This window comes from Sarcophilus harrisii, chromosome 5, assembly GCF_902635505.1.
Source record: "Sarcophilus harrisii chromosome 5, mSarHar1.11, whole genome shotgun sequence".
In the NCBI taxonomy this organism is placed as follows: domain Eukaryota; kingdom Metazoa; phylum Chordata; class Mammalia; order Dasyuromorphia; family Dasyuridae; genus Sarcophilus; species Sarcophilus harrisii.
Window position 1 is genome coordinate 229,310,578 of NC_045430.1, and position 18,587 is coordinate 229,329,164.

An 18,587-nucleotide genomic window follows, 5' to 3' on the forward strand; every position below is an offset into this window, starting at 1 on the left:
AGACCACTGGCCTTAGAGCTAGGAAGACTAGACTCAAGTTAATGCATACTGATTGTGTGACCCTGGGTAAAGCATATGACCTCCTTCAGGGTGAGCTCATAAATGCTGGGGAGAGGAGTAATGTATTCACCACTTATTTTAAGTTTAATCTACATTACTAATTCTTTCTTAAATCTAGACAACCAAAAAAATAATAATGTCAAGTTCAGCTTTATAGCAATTGTGGATTTCTGAGGTATACATGCTGGCAGTGAAAATTTAACAATTCAACTGTTTGGAGCTTGCTAGCTCCATCATACCTCTATTCTTGGTGTTCCACATCCCAGCTTCTTAAACTGTAGTTCACAACTCCATATGGGGTCTTGTTACTGAATGTTGGGGTCATAAAATTACAATTTATTGTCAGTAAATATTTTGATGTATACCTATTTTATATGCCTATAAACCATGGGTCGCATAAAACTTTCTGATATAAAAAGGAGTTGCAAGTAGAAAAAATTTAAGAAACCCTGCTCTAGGTGACTCTCTATAAAATGAAATTTGAGAGGAATTGGCCACCTGTTCTATTCATGGAAATTCCCTTACTTGGTCTAGTCTCTACCTTCTTTCATTCCCCTCAGACTAAATAAGCCAAAACATGCCAATTATTGGCTTGAGTTTACATTTCACAACTAATAATAAGGGCATTGGCTACTGGGACATTTGCAGTATAAACAATGACAGCATAATGAAATTTCTCATATCATATCATATCATATCATGCTTTAATAATAGGATTAGTAATATTGAATGAATAGCTTGCAAATTTACTCCAAAAAAGGAGAGAATTAATTCAAATTACCCAAATCTTATAAAGAAAAAATGATAAACTCAAGTTAGTTCACATCACTGGTTATCACATCTTGATTGGTGTTAATAAATTTGAGAACTTAAGAAATTAATGGATATCTGTAAAAATAATTTTTTAAAAACAGACAACAAAAGAAATAGATAACCTAAATAGAAGATTAGAAGGGGAATCAAATCAAAAGTCTGAGGTATCATTTGTATCTATCAAATTGGCAAAATTAATTTTAAGGCATGTTTGAAACTTTGGAGATAAGAAAATATATGCTAAATTCCCTCCTTTGACATTTCCCATCTCTGAAGAAAGGCAAGTCACTTCCTCTTTCTGAACCTTGTTTACTCTTTGGAGTAGTTCCAATGAAGAGATAGCCCATCTCCTTGCCAAGTCGAACTCTTTGTAAATGCAAAGTGATGCCATGCCATCTTCTTTTCTCTAGCAGTTTTTCCCATTGATCATCTCTTATATTAATATTTAATTTTCATTAATCTTCAGTTTCTCAGTGTATAATGACTGTTTCTCTATGGTTCACAAACATGCCATCCTCCAAAAAAACCTTCATATGATCCAGACATCCCCCCTACCTGTCATGCTGTATCACTCCTCTCTTTGGTGGTTAAACTCCTTGAAAAGGCTATTTATAAAAGATGCCTGCTCTTCTCTCCCTCTCATTCTTCATTCCGGTTTCCAAGCTCATCATTCATCTGAAATGACTTCTTCCAAAGTTATCAGAATCTTAATCACCATTTTAAGCTGAACATGTACAAAACTGAACTTATCATCTTTCCCTCAAAACTCTTTTTCTCTTGCTAACTTTCTTGTTCCTGTTGAGGGCACCATGTTAAGGGTTCCCAGTATTCTAATTCACAAATTAAAGGCTTAGCTTTGAATTCTGTTCTCTTACCCCACTGTGTCCTATCTGTGGCCAAGTCATATCCATTTTACTTTTGTAACATCTCTTGTATGTGTCCCTTTCTCTCCTGACACTTGTGTCACTCTGGTATACCCCTTATGCACCTTACCCTAGGACAATTATAAAAGTCTTTTGGTTTGTCTTCCTGCCTTGTATCTCCCTACACCACTCCATCTTTCTTTCAGCTGTCAAAATAACCTTTCTTAAGGTATAGGTCTAACCAATTCCAATAAACTTCTGATGGAAAATGCCATCCACATCCTGGGGATGAACTATGGAGACTGAATGCAGATCAAAGCATATTATTTTCACTTTTTTGTTGTTTTTTCTTTCTTGTAGTTTTTTTTCTTTTTGTTCTGATTTTTTTCACAATACAACTTATTTGTTTAATACAATTTTACATGTTTAACCCATATCAGATTGTTTGCTGTCTTGGGTTGGGGGGGGAAGGAAGGGAGGGAGGGAGAAAAATTTGAACTAAAAAAATCTTGCAAAGATGAATATTGAAAACTATCTTTGCATATAATTGGAAAAAATAATTAAGTGGAGGTGGGGAGAAAAAAAGTACAGGTCTAACCATGTCATTCCCTTCTATGCACATTCAATAAACTCTAGTCACTCTGTATAATCTGCAGGATCAAATATAAAATATTCTCCTTAGCTTTTAAGATCCTTCATAACCTAGTCCCTACTACCTTTCTGGCTGTTTTTACAATTTATTTCCCTCCTCTATAATTCAATGGCCTTACCTTCCTTACTGTTCCTGGCACAGGCAATCCATTTCCCTACTCTTTATTTTTACTGACTGTCCCTCAGTGAAATGTCCTTCCTCCTTGTCTATACTTCCTCTCCTTTAAATTTCACTTAAAATCCATCTTTTTCAAGAAACTTGTTCTGGTCCCTTTCAATGCCAGAGTCTTCTTTCTCACATTATCTCCAATTCACGCTATATAAATCTTATTTGTAAATAGTTGTTTTCCAGTTGTCTCTTCCTTTATACACAGTGTTTAGCAATGCACTAGATCTTGTTGACTTGACTCATCTGTAAAATAATACTTCCAGTATATGAAGTGCTTACATTGAAGGATTTAAGCTCAAATGAGTTAATGCATGTAAAGCTGAAGATTTTAAAGCATTAGGTACATGTCAATTGTTGCTATTTCCCATTGACCAAAAACAAATTTTAGTAACATTTGCTAATTGTTAACTTTTAATTTTAGAAATCACATAATTCTCATATTTTGAAGCTCCTTTTTGCAAATTAAATGCTTTTCCTCCAAAAGTACAACCTAATGCTACATATTGTGCTTTGGTCAGTTGTAGTTGGGATGCTGTGACCTCAAGAAATTTGTGGCTATTTATTTTTTGTTTGTTGATTTCCTTTCCAGAACTGAGAAGTTGGCAAAGGATATCATGAATGATATTGGATTCTGTGACATGGTGGTTCTGTGTGTGCTTAAAGGAAGCTACAAATTCTGTGCTGACCTTGTGGAGAATCTAAAAAATATCAGTCGAAATTCAGATACATTTGTCTCAATGAAGGTTGACTTCATCAGACTAAAGAGTTACCAGGTAAGTAAGCAGATTTTCCATTTCAATTACATTATCTAGAGCCAAATAAAACTGGGCAGAAAAATTAAATTTCCAAAAATGAAAAATTCTGAAAAAAAATGAGGTAGCTTGGTAGATTGGGAGTATTTTAGAGGAAAAAAAAAACTTGTTTTTCTTAATTTTGTAAAAATCATTATACTGTACCATAATTGTTTTTATTTTTCCCCAAAACTGTTTTTGTTGTGTGAATATCAAAAGATTCAACTCAAAGGAGTTTTATCATTTAAAAAAAAAATAGGTGTAAGTTCCACATGATTACTTTCTAGGGCTTGACCTTGATATACCACATTAGGGTGGTCTAGGATTTCCATCCCCTAGTAGCTACTCTTGGTCCTAGTAGAATACTCTCTTATTTGGCCTGCAGGGATGACCAGAAACTGAAGAAGTGAAGCCATTTGTGGATACCTTATCACTAAGCAGGCTCAGAGCAACTCCAAATGAAGGCTCCCTCAAACTAGTGATTTATGAAAAGAGAAAGGGACTTTCCTTTCCAAAGATAACATCCTTAGGATTTTTACTCTTTCTTTAACTTCTTCCTTATACTTTCCCACCTACCTCATCATGTTGTATTCTGTGTATTTACTTAAGTCAACTGGTTAGAATGCTATGCTGATACTGTATGAGGAAATCTGTCTCTCTGTCTCCATCTCTCTCCCTGTCTCATGTACGTGTATACACACATATCCACAAAGAGAATATATATGTGTGTGTGCTTTTGGTTATTTATGAATGGAGATTTATTATTTAAATTAACTTGTTGCATAGTCTACTCTATATGCCAGATTCAACTGTGCACCATTTTTCTCTCACGCCCAGTCCTGCCCCAGGGTAAGATCATGAAGGACTACAATGAAGTTCAGGTTGGGAAATGGAGTTGTGTGTGGTGGAAAGATTCCATTTCAAGTAAACAAGTCACAACCAGGACAGTAACTAGCTTGGAGTGAATGGAACATTGCCCCAGACTGCCAACATCATTTGGGAGGTGAATTTCTTCCCAACAAGATGCCAGCATCCAATGGACATGATTCCTTCCCATAGCCAATGATAGTTCTATAATTCATATTGCCCAAACTATCATTTGGTACAACCATCTTGAGATGGTCACTGTCTCCCCAGGGTCCTATTGCTGTGATGCTCTTCTCAATGGACTATCTTTGTGTCCACAAAAATTGGATAGAAGCTCTCCTCTTGTCCAATATGAAAATATTTCTACTCTGAGTTCTGGTCCAAATCATGGGGAAAAATCAGGAAGCTGGTAGATGAATTATAGACTCTAAAAGGATAAAAATAAGAAAGAATGCATACAGAAGTTTAAACCAAGAATCTCCCCAGAAGGTCCAAGAGAGTCACATGAGAAATAACACATAGGTTCAAGCTATAATAGTTTGAGATTGGATAACCAGCAGAGTGTTAGACTGCACTAGGTTATCCTATGGGTCTCTCTGTCTGATAGCTAGACACACCCTTCAGTTTCTTCCAAAGTCTCTTTGCTTAGAGATTTGCTAATAATAATTTGCTAATGATTCCACTGTCATCATTTTACTCCATAGCAAAGAATTTTCTCTTAAACATGGGCCATTTCACAAGAAAAAGTTTCAGTCCCAAGTTAAAGGACATATTTTCTTAGTTCCAGTCTTTGAATTTTTCAGTTCTTTGTTGACCCCTTAGCTCCAAAACAAAATTCCCCCCGTCTCTAATTACTGAGGTACTTTATTAACATGGTGCATAATATGTACTTGGAGTAAGGAAGATCAAAATTTGAATCTTTCCTTTGTAATTTTACTGTTTGAGTTTAGACTGATTCTAGATCCCTCCCAGTTTGTTCTCTCAACTATAAAAATGGATATAATCTTGCAGAGTTGTTGTAAGATTGAAATGAAAATTATTGCAAAGCTTCTTAAACTGTGTGGGTGAAGACCTTTTATGGGATGTGTTGAGATTATGAAATTATAATTTATTATCTGTAAATGTTTGATTTATATGCCTATTTTATATATCTATATACTGGTGGTCATGTAAAAATTTCTCAGGTGAAAAGGGGTACAAGTGGAAAAGGTTTAAGAAGATCTGTTTTATAGTAGTTGGTAAACCTTAAAGCATTATAAAAATGGTAGTTATTATTTTTATTATTATTATAAAAATAGAATTGATTGATATTTGCTTAATTAAGTCAATCCACTCCATTAAAAGAAAGTGAGAAGATGAATAATCAATTTCACATGCATAGGTCTTAGACTAAGTATGAAAATTATTTGAAAGTAATTTGATGAAATGAAATGATGGCCAATTGATTAGGGATTTCTTTGTATTCTCTGGATTCTTTATAAAAAAAATTAACTAGAATTGGAGAATTCCACAAATTGGAATAAGAATGACTTTCCATTATGCTCCTGAATAAGAAATGAATAGGGGCAGGGAGAGAGAAAAGGCTTTGACCAGATTTCCCCCCTTCCTTTTAGTTGGAGGATAACCTTGTAAGGTTTGAAATATCTGGAAGATTTTAGACTTCCCATCTTCTCGTTACTATCCCAGCATTTTCTCCTCCCCCCTTTAGGACAACATTAAATGTTAGTGTCTGCATTAGCAGCCAAGGATAGATTGGATGCAGATTTTCCTTGTTTAAGGGAAATTTCTTGACCACCCCATTGAAAGCACTTCCAGCAACATATACTCTTTAGCAATGAATTCCCCTTTCTTTTGCACCATCTATGTATTTATAGGAGAGTGTGTCTGACTTTTGGAGTGATAGTTTATTCTTATTCTTAGCAGTAATAGTAGTAGTAGTAGTAGTAGTAGTAGTAGTAGTAGTAGTAGTAGTAGTAGTAGTAGTAGTAAATACTCCTTTCTTTAATCTAAGGTTGATTCTCTATAATGATTTTCAATGAATAATCTTAGGATGAAATATATCTATGGGAAGTTCATAGTATTAAAAGATTATACCCAACGCCTCAGGGATACCTCTAGATCTTTGAAGGGAAGATATTGCCTTGCTCTGGGACTCAACTTATCTGTGAGTTTGGAAGTTGGGATGAGTATATTCAGAATATATATGTACTACATTATCATCATCATCATCATTACCACTTTTACTATTAGGTGAACATAATTTAGTGGTTGTCTGAATAATCACTTTTTACCATTTCTCAATTCAGAACAAACACTTGCATTTCCAAAGCTCAACAGCAGCATTCTCAAACTTCTAACCTATAATTATTCACTATCCCAAGACAGAGGCTTGGCTAATGATGACCTTCTTCTTGCTACCAAATCTAAGAAAGGGGAACTAACTAGATGAGACAGATCAACTCGAGACAGTGCCTATGAGAAACTCCAAAACAACTCCTGTAAAGGCACAGCTGTTCACTCGAAGTATGCTTGACCTCTAATTAAATATCCTTAGAAGTGGGTGGAAGAAGCTGGTCCAGGCTGGGTTGTGATGAGCAAAGACTTGTGGGGAAGTCATGGATACCACCCAAAAGAAAGAGCGTCTCTGTGTCAGATCAGGCTCTCACCTCTCTCTTTAACCTCCCGGGCACAGGCTAATTAAAGAATGTATACTAAATAAACACAACCAAATAAGGGTAACCAAAGCAGCTCGTTTCCCTAAGGGTGTTTGGGGCTTCTGCATACCTCTCAAACGGAGTCATTGGGAGCAGCCTTTTGAAAAATGGCTCGCCTGGAGCCATGAACAGTTCTAGAAGTCAGCATGTTACCCAGGAGGCTGGAGAGAAGCAAGGGCTGCTGTCCAAGCATCACATGGTTCTAGTCAGAAAATTCAACCATTTTGCCCTAGAAATTTAAAAATAAACATATAATTTTAAAAGCTGATTCTCTGAAGTGCTCTTCCAATTCCTCATCATGACATGGCCTGGATAAGCACAATCTTTGCAAGGTCCTGCCCCACTAGAAATGCTTTGAATACAACTCAGGAATGGAATGAATATCAGGCTACCTAAGTTCAGAGAGGCTGGCCACCAGAAAGTGCCCAGCAGGTAAAGAATCTTTAGAATCACAAACTTTAGATCTGGAAGGGACCTTAGAACTATTTCTAGATGAGGAAAAAAGAGGCTCATAGCAATTAATTGCCTTGACCAAGATCATATAGATAATAAAGGGGAGCATCAGGAGAAAGAGATCTAACTCTGAGACTGGCAGGTGTTTTTTTTTTTCTTTTCCTCCCTTCTTCCTTCCTTCCTTCCTTCCTTCCTTCCTTCCTTCCTTCCTTCCTTCCTTCCTTCCTTCCTTCCTTCCTTCCTTCCTTCCTTCCTTCCTCTTTTCCTCTTTCTTCCTTCTTTCTTTCAAAAGAGATATTTACTATGAAAATATAGCAAGAACAAGTTACAAATATTTTCCCCCAACTTCTGGAGGTACCCTCTCTCTTACACTACCTCAGTCCCTGGGGAGAATAGACTCAGATTTAACACAACCAATTTCATTTCCAAGTACCGAATGGTGGGTGGAGGAATGACTGAATCTCAGATATTGCTTTTCTGAGTCCTACAGGTTATACCTTAGTGATGACTGGCTATAAAACCCAGCTTGACTCCAGTTCTTGAACTTCTGGTTTCTCATTTTCCTGACCTTTCAAAGATCACAAGGCCATAAGCATCTCCAGTCGCCTTCATTTAAAACATGAAAGAATAAATGGAAAGAGGCAAAGAATGGAGATCTGTTTTCCCAGCACCATTTGCAGTCTCAGAGAGAAGGAGGCCCCCCTAACATCATTCTCTCATTCTTAGGAATAGCAGCTTGGCAATAAAGAGGTCCAGTGATATTTTCCCCCAACAATAATTCATAAATTTTGTCTAATTAAAAATAGAAAGATTGTGTTTTTATTTTGTTTTTGCCACAACTGTGAATTTAAGAAGAGGTAAAGGAATGTTGGCCTGAAGGTAAAAAAGAGATAATTTAATTAAAATACATTTACCCTTTAAGAAACAATGATGTCTTTGGATTATATTACTTCTAATATTCCTTCAGCTTTAAATTTATGATCTTATGATTCTATGATTGGTTTAACTATAGTTTAATTGGCTTTAACTCAATTATATTTGTTACAGCTGTAGTAAAATGCCTTGTTTCCTTCAAAGTATAGATAAGGCAGCACCTCCTAAAGGAGTCCTTCCAATTATTGCTTTCCCAGATTTCCTCTCTTCTAAATTACTTTTCATTTTCTCTATGTATTTTGTAAATATTTATATGTGTACATACTATTTAACTTAATAGTATATAAACTTCTTGAGGGCAAGGGCTATTTCATTTTTGTCTTTGTATCTCCATTACTTATCAGAATGTCAGACATAAGAAACACTCAATAATTGCTTGTTAAATTGAAACAATCTTAAAATTTTAATTTTTTGAAAATCAATTATCTGTGAAACATAGGAATCCATTACTACTCATAATATTCAATTATACTGAGCACTCCATTCTTCAACTACATAAAAGAGAGTTTAAATCAGTTTTATTTTGAGGGTATCTTAATGAATCTGTGGTCTTATTGTTGCTCTTATATCCTCCAACAGTATAGATCACCTTGTAAAACTCTTGTCCATGTCTTTCTGCGAATCTGTCATTGGGACGCCACCTAATAGAATGAACTTCCCTTTTTGTCTTTTGAGATACCATGGATATTAATTGAGTTATAGAACATCCATTGGTTATCCTTTGCTCTCACAATATGGTCACATTTTTTTCCCTATTCATACATTTCTCTGAAAACATCTTTTACATTGCTTCACTATCAGCCTGCTTGTACTAGTTCATTGTTCTTTGAGTAATCCTCAAACCTCAACTCTTTAAAGAATGGGTTATTTCATGACTAATAACCATTGGGGGGAAAAATATTAGTATTAAAAAAAAAAAACTCAGGCCTTTGTTTCAGGAGAAAGCTTGGGGCCTTTAATAGAACTGTTCCAATTTTTCCAGAGGAAATTTAGATTACTACCTTCCAGTTCTGAGACCAGTTTTTTTTTTCATTTTCAGTATCTATTTAAGATATATATATATATATATATATATATATATATACACACACATACAGAGAGAGTGATCCATATTCTTTTTAATTATAGACAAATATATTTTTTATGAGAAAATAACCTTTCTTTGTGTAACCTTTCCCCTCAGCCCTAACACATACATATATAAAGTCCCAAAAGTCTTAGAGTAGCTTTAAGCTTTCGTAGTATAAAATCGCACTAAGACTTTTTGAGAATTATTGTTCATTCACTTGGTCTTGTGTGGTTATTAGGCTGACCTCTTGAGTGATTACAAATCTAATATAGGAAACTCTTCAGCATGCTGGAGTCTGATGCACAGAGTAGAATGTCTTCTGCAAGCAGGAGCATCTGGAGCACCTCATTATATATAGAGAATAATACATCTTCCTTTGAACTCCATATTGATCATTCTCCATGACGGTAGTAATAGCTTGATTTTGTCCCTGGCTAAATAGCCAAATGATCTTCAGCAATTATTTCTATTATTACATCTTATCATGAATCTTCTTTGATTTAGCCTTTACATCAATAACACGTTGTTGGAGTAAAGCCTTTAAAGTAACAGTTGTTCTACCTAATCAAATGCTCGATTTAAAAAAATAATCCACAAATACTAAGCACTATGAGAATCAGTCAACATGCCTTTATTACGCATCTACTTTGTGCCAGGAACAGTTCTTGGGGTTACAAAGAATAAAACAATCTCAATTCTCAAAGAGCTAATGGAGGAGATAAACTTATATGTGTGTGTAATACATACATACATATATTCACAATGTATATATGCCCTTATATAATATATATATGAATATCTGTATATATATATATATTTTTTTTTCCTGATATATAAAGAGAATAATTACAAAATACTTTGGATGTACTAGAACGGGATGAGCATCAGCAAAGAAGTGTTCCTTAAGACATAAGTGAAGAGGGAGTGCATTCTGGACATGACGCAGTCAATGCTGCGTTGTGAGATATAGTGTCATATGTGAGGAATAGAAAAAGAAAGCCTATTTGGCAGGGTTGTAGAACAAGGGAAGGGAGTGGTGTCTAGCAAGTCTGGAAAGATAGGTTGGGATCAAGTTGTAAAGAGTTTTAATAGCCAAACAAAACTAAACAAGCATTTGCATTTTATTCTAGAAGTAATAGGAAATTTTGGGAATTGAGTACTGAAGTAACATGATCAGATCTTTGCTTAAGGAAAATTTTGGCTGCAAATTGTAGGAGAGACTTGAATGGGGAGAGAGAGCTTTGGCCAGAAGACAGGTTGCAAAAATAAAGATTTGGGTAAGAGATTAGAAAGTGAAAGCAGTTAATATACAGAGCTTTGTCTAAAAATATGACTGAGAAAGTAAGGAGAGAATGATAGTTTGAGAGGATGGAGATTAATAAAAGTTTTTTTTAAGAATTGAAGAAAATTGGATTAATTTAAATGCAGTAGGGAAGGGACTAGAAGTTCAGGAGACTGTGAAGATTTGGGAAAGAAAGAAGGGATGATTGAAATTAACAAGATTCCAGGGGAAACAGGAAGAGATGAGATCAAGCACACAGGAAAAAAAACCACCTCTTTGTCAAAGACTGGGGAAAATAAGATAATAGTGAAAAATGATGTCAAAGGGTTTTCAAATGAACAAAGTGGGAGGATTTACGTTCATGGCCTCAATTTCTCAGTACATTGAGATGAATGTCTTTAAAAATTTACAGCAAATTTTTCTGATAAATATCTCATTTCTCAAATATATAGAGAATGGAATCAAATGTATAAGAATATGAGTCATTCTCCAACTGACAAAAATGGTTAAAAGATATGATCAGGGAGTTTTCAGAAGTTGTCAATTATCCATAGTCACATAAAATGCTCTATATTAGTATTATATCTGTATTGATTAGAGAAATTCAAATTAAAACTAGTCTGAGGTACCATCTGATATCTTTCAGACTAACTAAAATGCAGAAAAGGAAAATGACTAATGTTAAAGGGGATATGGAAAAACTGGAACACTAATGCACTATTGGTGAAATTGTGAATTGATCCAACCATTCTGGACAACAATTTGGAACTGTCCATAGGGCTTTGAAACTTTGTGTGTCCTTGGACCCATTACTAGGTATATATCTCAAAGATATCAAAAAAGGGAACGGGACAAAACTTTTTATAACAATCCTTTTTATGGTGACAAAGAATTGGAAATTGAGGGAGTGCCCATCATTTGGGGAATGGCTGAACAAGTTGTAGTATATGATTGTGATAGAATACTATTGTTCATAAGAAATGATAAAGGAGACAATTTCAGAAAAACTTGAGAAGACTTGTGTGAACTGATATAAAATGAAACAAACAAAGCTGGGAGAACATTATACACATTAAAAGCAATATTGAATAATGATCAACAGTGAAGGCAATAATCCTAGACAGTTCTGAAGGACTTATAATGAAAATTGTCATCCTCTTCCAGAGAAAGAGTCTCCATGAAAATTGGAGCATAACTTTTTTTACTTTATTTTTCTTGGGTGTTTTGGAGTTGAGTTTTTTTGGGGGGGAGGGAGGCCAACATGACTAGCACGCATGATTTCATGTGTATAATTGACATTCCATTTCGTGCCTTCACAATATGTGGAGGAGATGAAAGAGAGAATTTTAAACTCAAAAAAAATTTAATGGATGTTAAAAAAATAAATAATAAATTTAAAAAAGGAATATCTTCAGCTCAAAGAAATAGGGAAGGGAAGGAGAGGGAGACATGAATAGAAAAGATAAATAGTTTTGGTGGAGGGAGGACAATGATACTAGAAATGAATTAGGATGAAACAGAATAAAAGGACTTCTTGCTGCAGGGAGGGCTTATTTGATTTGCTTGTAGTTATGAAATTTTCCTTCAATTCAGCAGCTTCTGAATAAGAATGGAAGAAGAGGCTTGTGAAAGTAATGTAAGGATCCGTTTAGAGAAATGAGTAGTGAAAGGACAAGAAGGTGAGAAATTTGACAGCAGAGGAATTGTAGAGTTGAAATAGCTAAGTACATGATTAAGAGTAAAAAGGAAGGAAAAATAGGATCAGAACTGGGCTAATGGCCTGAGGAAATAAAGAGAGGGGAAGGAATAGAGATCTGATTAGAGCAAAGAATAAATATAAGAAGGATAAGACATAGGAAGAGATGGAATGATAGGAGATTATTGATATAGGAATATCAATGTTCCTTATTAAAGAAGTCAAGCACTTATGGACAATAATAAGATTCAGTGTGTGACTATCCCTCTGTGAGGATGAGGTGAAGTGAAGAAGGAGGTCCTGGGATTTAACAAGACTGAGAAATTGTTCAGTTGTTTCAGTTGGGTGACTCTTCATGACCTCATTTATTTATGTATTTATTTGTATTTTTGTGGCAAAGATACTGGAATGGTTTGCCATGTCTTTTCTCTAGCTCATTTTATAGATGAGGAACTGACGCAAACATAGTTAGGTGACTCACTGAGGACCACACAAACTAATAAATATCTGAGACTGGATTTGAATTCATGAAAATGAGTCTTCCTGATTTAAATCCAGTGCTCTATCCACTACTCTACCTAGTTGCCCTAAGGAATTATGAGGTAAGGGAATTTAAGGGAGCATGAACATGGAAACTTAATATTCCCTAACATAAAAATAAAAGGTGGGGGAAAGAAACAGACTAAACCAGGTATAGAACCTCTATATTTTTTAGTTAATTCTGTGACTGTATAGATGTATTCTGCTGTAAAATAATTTGTTCCCATCTCATTCTTTCATCAGTAGTTCCCACAATTCATGTGTGAATTTTTCATAAACATTTTATATAATCAAAGAAATAGATAGGTCCACAGTTATTTATATTATCTGAATTTTGTAATAATAGTAAGGTTTAACTTTTTTCCATTCCTTTTAATTATGGTCCTCATTCAGATATCTTAAAATTCTTAAAGAACCTGAGATTTTTTTCATGTCTAGCATGAAATTTCTCCTCTCTATCATTGTCCTAGAGTAGCTGCTCTTCCCAAACTTGTTTCCCTCCATGCCTTTTTTATTTCTTCAGGGAGCACATTTATGACTATAATGTTAGATTTCAGATGGGAAAACATGGCTCTTTTGGAAGTTTATTTGAAAAGAGTGTTATTTTAAAAAAATAAATAAACAGTAGCCCTTTTCAGATGTTTCCAAGTTTTGTCCATTACTCTTCCTACTTCATCCCTAAGTACCCTTGGATTAATTTTGCTTACTCTCTGACCAAGTTCTATAATTTATGAATTAATTATGGTAGCTATAATATACAGTTCTTAAATGGTTATTCTTTGGTAATGACTAGAGGATTCACCTCAATGAACTAATGTTGCTTTCAAGTTTATTGAGGTATCTCCTTTTGAGATCGATTCTTTTAAGTACCTAAATAGTAAGTATTTAAGGCACTCTTTATTGATAGCACCTAATCTATCTTGAATCTTTCTACTTTGCATAAAGAATCTCTTAGGAATTTTAATGTTTAAACCTTGACCTCTAGTCCAGGGAAAGATTGAGATGGGGAAAACCTCTTAATTCTCCTGAAAATGGACAGTATATTTCCTATAGGGTTGCAAGATTGAGTTGCATTTGATTCAGTAGTGTGAAAAGAAGCCTCAATGGCTCTCTTCTACCTTTAGTTCTTTTATGTCAAAATTACAGAAGATTCCTCAAAAGCTTTTATAACAGAGATAATTTTATTTTGTCCCCTGATGTTAATACTAATCAAAGAATAAAATTCAGAAAAACATGGAGTTCATTGTTATTATGGTAGAGATCTAGCATAGAGTCCAAATGGAAGGTTTCTTTAGAAATGGTGAAGTCCTCTAGCTGTTCTTGTTTTGAATAATATGATGATTGTATGAAGCCCTAGAATATTATAAAGTATCCTAAATGAAATTTTGACCTAACTAGCCAGACAAGAAAGTTTTAGTAAATGAAAAATGATTTTTGTCCATATTATGATACGCAATTGAGTGAACAACCTACAAAACACATCATGGACAGATATCCTCTTGAATAGGATTATTATGAGCTTTTTGGCGATTGATAAATTGCATAGTTTGTTTAATGACCTCAAGATTCTCCCTAAATCTTTTTCATCACTATTCTTCTGGTGGTGTTATACGGTTCATACATGGAAAATCTCCAAAGAATCGAAGTTGAGGATGAACATGCTGTGACATCTTACAAAGAAGGAATTATACAAAGTGATATAAAGGATGTCACCAGTGAAATGTATGGTCAGGGAGGATGTTGGGATGGTCATATGCCAAGAGTGTCAGGAAAATGATGGTCATCTTCTCAAAAGAATTAAAGGAAAGCTCCTTACATGTTGGAAGAACCCACTATAGTGAACTCATAGACATATATGAGTGAAAATTGCAGATATAGGTAATTTGCAAACTGTTTCTTTGGAACGAAGGCAAACCTTGATGAGATGATGAGGTCCATTGTAGTTTCTTTAAATTCTTATTAGTTGCATAAAAGGAGGTCAAGGGGGAAAAATAACTTCCTTGCCTTTTTCAGAGAAGAACTTTATGCTGTATTTTCATTTGGCTAAAAATAAAATTTATATATTTTTATATATCTATATCTGTCTGTATATGTATGTATACATGTACAGCCACACATGCACATATATGGGTATATATATAAACACACATGTTCCACAGCCAAATATCTGTTATTTGATAAATAACAGATTTGACTTAACCACTATTTCATATCATTCAAATTTATATTTTTCTACAGGAACATGATTAACAGAAAATATACATATACACCTCACACAATATTCAAAGGCCATCTCTCTTATAGGTTGATAATAATTCTTTTCTTCAGGGCTAAATAAGATGGGAATTAATGAAAGAAATGGAAGGGAGAATGAGATCTATTGAATTTGGTGAAGATCTAATAATGAAGGTCTTAGATTTTTATGTTTCTTTTGGACTCTAGCATCTTACAAATATTTGTAACATAAATCTGTATATAATTGTACTTTTATATTGACCAGTTTCTATAGTACAGTAATATAGAGTCTTTTATTAGGATTGGTGAGAGAAGATAATATATAAACAATATAAAACTATGGAAACATAAGCAGAGAGAATATAATTGCAATAATTAACACTTGTGTACATATTATGTATTGTATCTTCATGAAAATTATCTAGGATCTTTATTTTGAAAGTAGTTTGGTGGCTCTGAATAATGAACATTTTGTCTCCAGCTAGAATTATGGCTGATATATTATTTGATCAGCAAGGGAATTTTTTTTAATGAAGTCACATTATCTCTTCCCACAGTTATCTTTGAGGAGTTCACTTATTCAGATTGTACCAGCTGCTACCACCACTGGCAGAAATCTCTTTTTCTTGGTTGCTATTAGAGGATTGGCAGTGTTTTTTAAAAGAACATTAGCTACTTATTTTTATGGCAGGGTTTGTACAATTTATATGAATAAAATATGAAATACCTTCCAAGAAACTGGCTGGCAAATATTGACATTTCTTTTCTTCTATAAATCACATGAAATTGGGATTTCCTTCTTGGCCTTCTGCCCTTACACCATACAAACTTTGCTCCAGACATGGTCAACTATAGCATCCTTCACTCCACTAGAAATAATGCTGCAGTGCTACTGAGAAGCAACATTTGGCAGGGTTGCAAAAGACTGCTGAACTCTAATCCCTTTACCAACTGTTTAGAGAATCCAAATTTGGTACAAAAGAGAAACTAACAAGCTTTGCTTTGTGACCCCATGGGCTGGAACACTCGAATAAATATTTGAGAAGAAAGGGAGAAGCATTTTTTAAGAATCTAAAGGATTTAGAAGTAGAAGACAGTAAAGCAAATATTGTTAGGAGCTAGCAAATTTGGAAATTAATTTCTTGTCTTTTTAAAAAATAAATTTTATTGATATCTTTTATGTTGTCTATATAATTCTAATGTCTCCCATAGCATCTCATTCCCAGACAGTCTTTAGAACAAAAAAAAAATTTTTTTAAATGTCAGGGAAGAAGGGAAAGGGAAAATCAGCAAAACTAACCACTGTATCAAAATAAAATTTTTTAAAATCTAACCTTGAATACCTTCTCACATACCTATAGTTTTTCACCTCTGCAAAGAAAATGGGAGAGGCACTTTCTAAGCTCTTGGGAGTGAAACAATCATGATAATTGCTCAGCATTCCATTTCGATTGTTTTGTTGTTCTGTCCATTTTTACAGTCTCATTTCAGATTGTTTTCTTGATTCTGCTTATTTAACTTTAACTCAGTTCAGGTAAATCTTTCCATGTCTCTTTGTATTCTTCATATCCATTATTTCCTAGAATACAAAAATATTCCAATATATTCACAAACACCAATTTGTTGAGTCATTCATCAATTGCCGATCATCTATTTGTTTTCCAGGTTTTCTACTACAAAAAGCTACTCTAAATACTTACTATTCTAACTACTTAAAAGCTATTCTAAATACATGATGCATATATGAGACCTTTCTTTTTGTTGTTGACCTGTTTAGAATGTGTCCATCAGTAGAATTGCTGAGTGAAAGAGTATGGACATTTTTGTCATTGTTACATATTGCTTTCCAGAATAATTGAACCAATTCACAGCTCCACTAACAATGCATTAATGTGCCCATCTTTCCACCACCCCTAACGTGTTGTTTGGTTCTGTCTTGTCATTTCTGCCAATTGCTGATTGTGAGATGCAAATACAAACTGCAGCACTGTTTTGATGTACATTTACTTTATTAATAGTGATTTGGAGCATTCTTTCATATTCTTGTTAATAGTTTGCAATTCTTTTGAGAACTGTTTGTTCATGTGTCAGTTAGTTTTGCAAGCCCAGTCCCTAGATGGGGATGTTTAATTTGCCAAATTTTTAAAGCTGAAATGTTGACCCAGTTCTTGGAATTGACTCACTTTTCAAGCAAACAAGCCTAAGTATTAAATTCGGTTAAGGTTGCATTATTTTGACACGTCTGTTTTCCATGAGGTTAGTCCAAGATAATATGTAAGGAAAGTAAAATTAGAGAAGAGACTAAAAAAAAAAAAAATCTAACAGACCATATTTGCCCTTAAGCATTTGCCTCTACAGTTTGAAAGTAGGCTATGTTTCTTTATTAATTAACTATTCCTGCATATTGGCAGAACTGAGAAAGATTTTGAATGCCAAAAAAATACCAAAGCACGACTTTGGCAGGAAAGAAATACTTGCCATGCAGGAGATGTGAGCCCAGCAGAGAAGTTGGCAGCCTTATTAAAGAGCCTAGTCAGAACTAAGTATAGGCAATGTACTTACTCTCAAGGGAAATGAGAGAAATTATTGGCCCATATGGTGACCTTAAATGACCTTTGTTCAGTCTCCCTTTTAACTCTTTTTGCCTTAATCATAGAGAAATATTAATCTTAGCAATAATCAGTTCTTATATATCCATGGTATTTAGAATGAGAATAAACTGAATCTCCACAATATCCTCAGGCTTTATTTTAGTCAATAATTTTAGTTATTCCTTTGTGAAATCTCATATTGCATTTAACAAATTACAAAGTTTAATGAGGGGATTTTCACTACTTTTTCTAGCCCCAAAGTTTGCTACCTCCTTGTTCTTAGTCGCTTTCAGAAGGCTAAGTGAAGTCTGGCTACAACTGGTAGGTCTAAAACAGAAAGAAAAAAAAAATGGCAAGGAAGTAGAGAATAGGAAAATAGAAGGTACAGTAAATAAGAGCACTGTTCCTGGAGTCAGGAAGATTAGAATTCAAATCTGGTCTCAGACACTTATTAGCTACATGAGATCTGTAAAGCACTTTGCAAATATTTTTTTAAAGCTATAAAGTACTAGATATTATTGGTATCATTAATATACTTAGAGAAACCATACACACAGATAATTGTCATGAAAACTGCAGTGAAATCACCAATCATATTCATCTGAATATGATAATTAATAATAATTATATAACAATTTTTATAAGAGAAGTTTGAGATAATTTAAATATATTCTGTATATAATTTTAAATTCTTTTTTCTAATATGGTATTAGCATTCTAATTTGGTATTAGCATTGTCTGATCTGACAGTCTGAAGGTCTGAATATGTATGAAGAGTTAATTTGGAAGAGTCTCTCATCTCAGTAACCATCTGGCTCTTTTTTAAGATTTGATCAATTTTATTTTTTATGATATTATTT

The 18,587-nt window shown here is 34.1% G+C and overlaps 1 protein-coding gene across 2 annotated transcripts in view; it reads left to right on the plus strand.

Moving 5' to 3' along the window:
- Window positions 1-18,587, plus strand: part of PRTFDC1 (phosphoribosyl transferase domain containing 1) — a 94,224-nt gene that overhangs the window by 13,760 nt on the left and 61,877 nt on the right. For both annotated transcript variants that reach the window (XR_004229784.1, XM_031939855.1), the window contains exon 3: window positions 3,146-3,329. Coding sequence is in view for 1 of the 2 variants with exons in the window: in XM_031939855.1 (XP_031795715.1) it covers window positions 3,146-3,329 (184 nt within the window). In the remaining variant the exon portion in view is untranslated. The remainder of the gene's footprint in view (window positions 1-3,145; window positions 3,330-18,587) is intronic.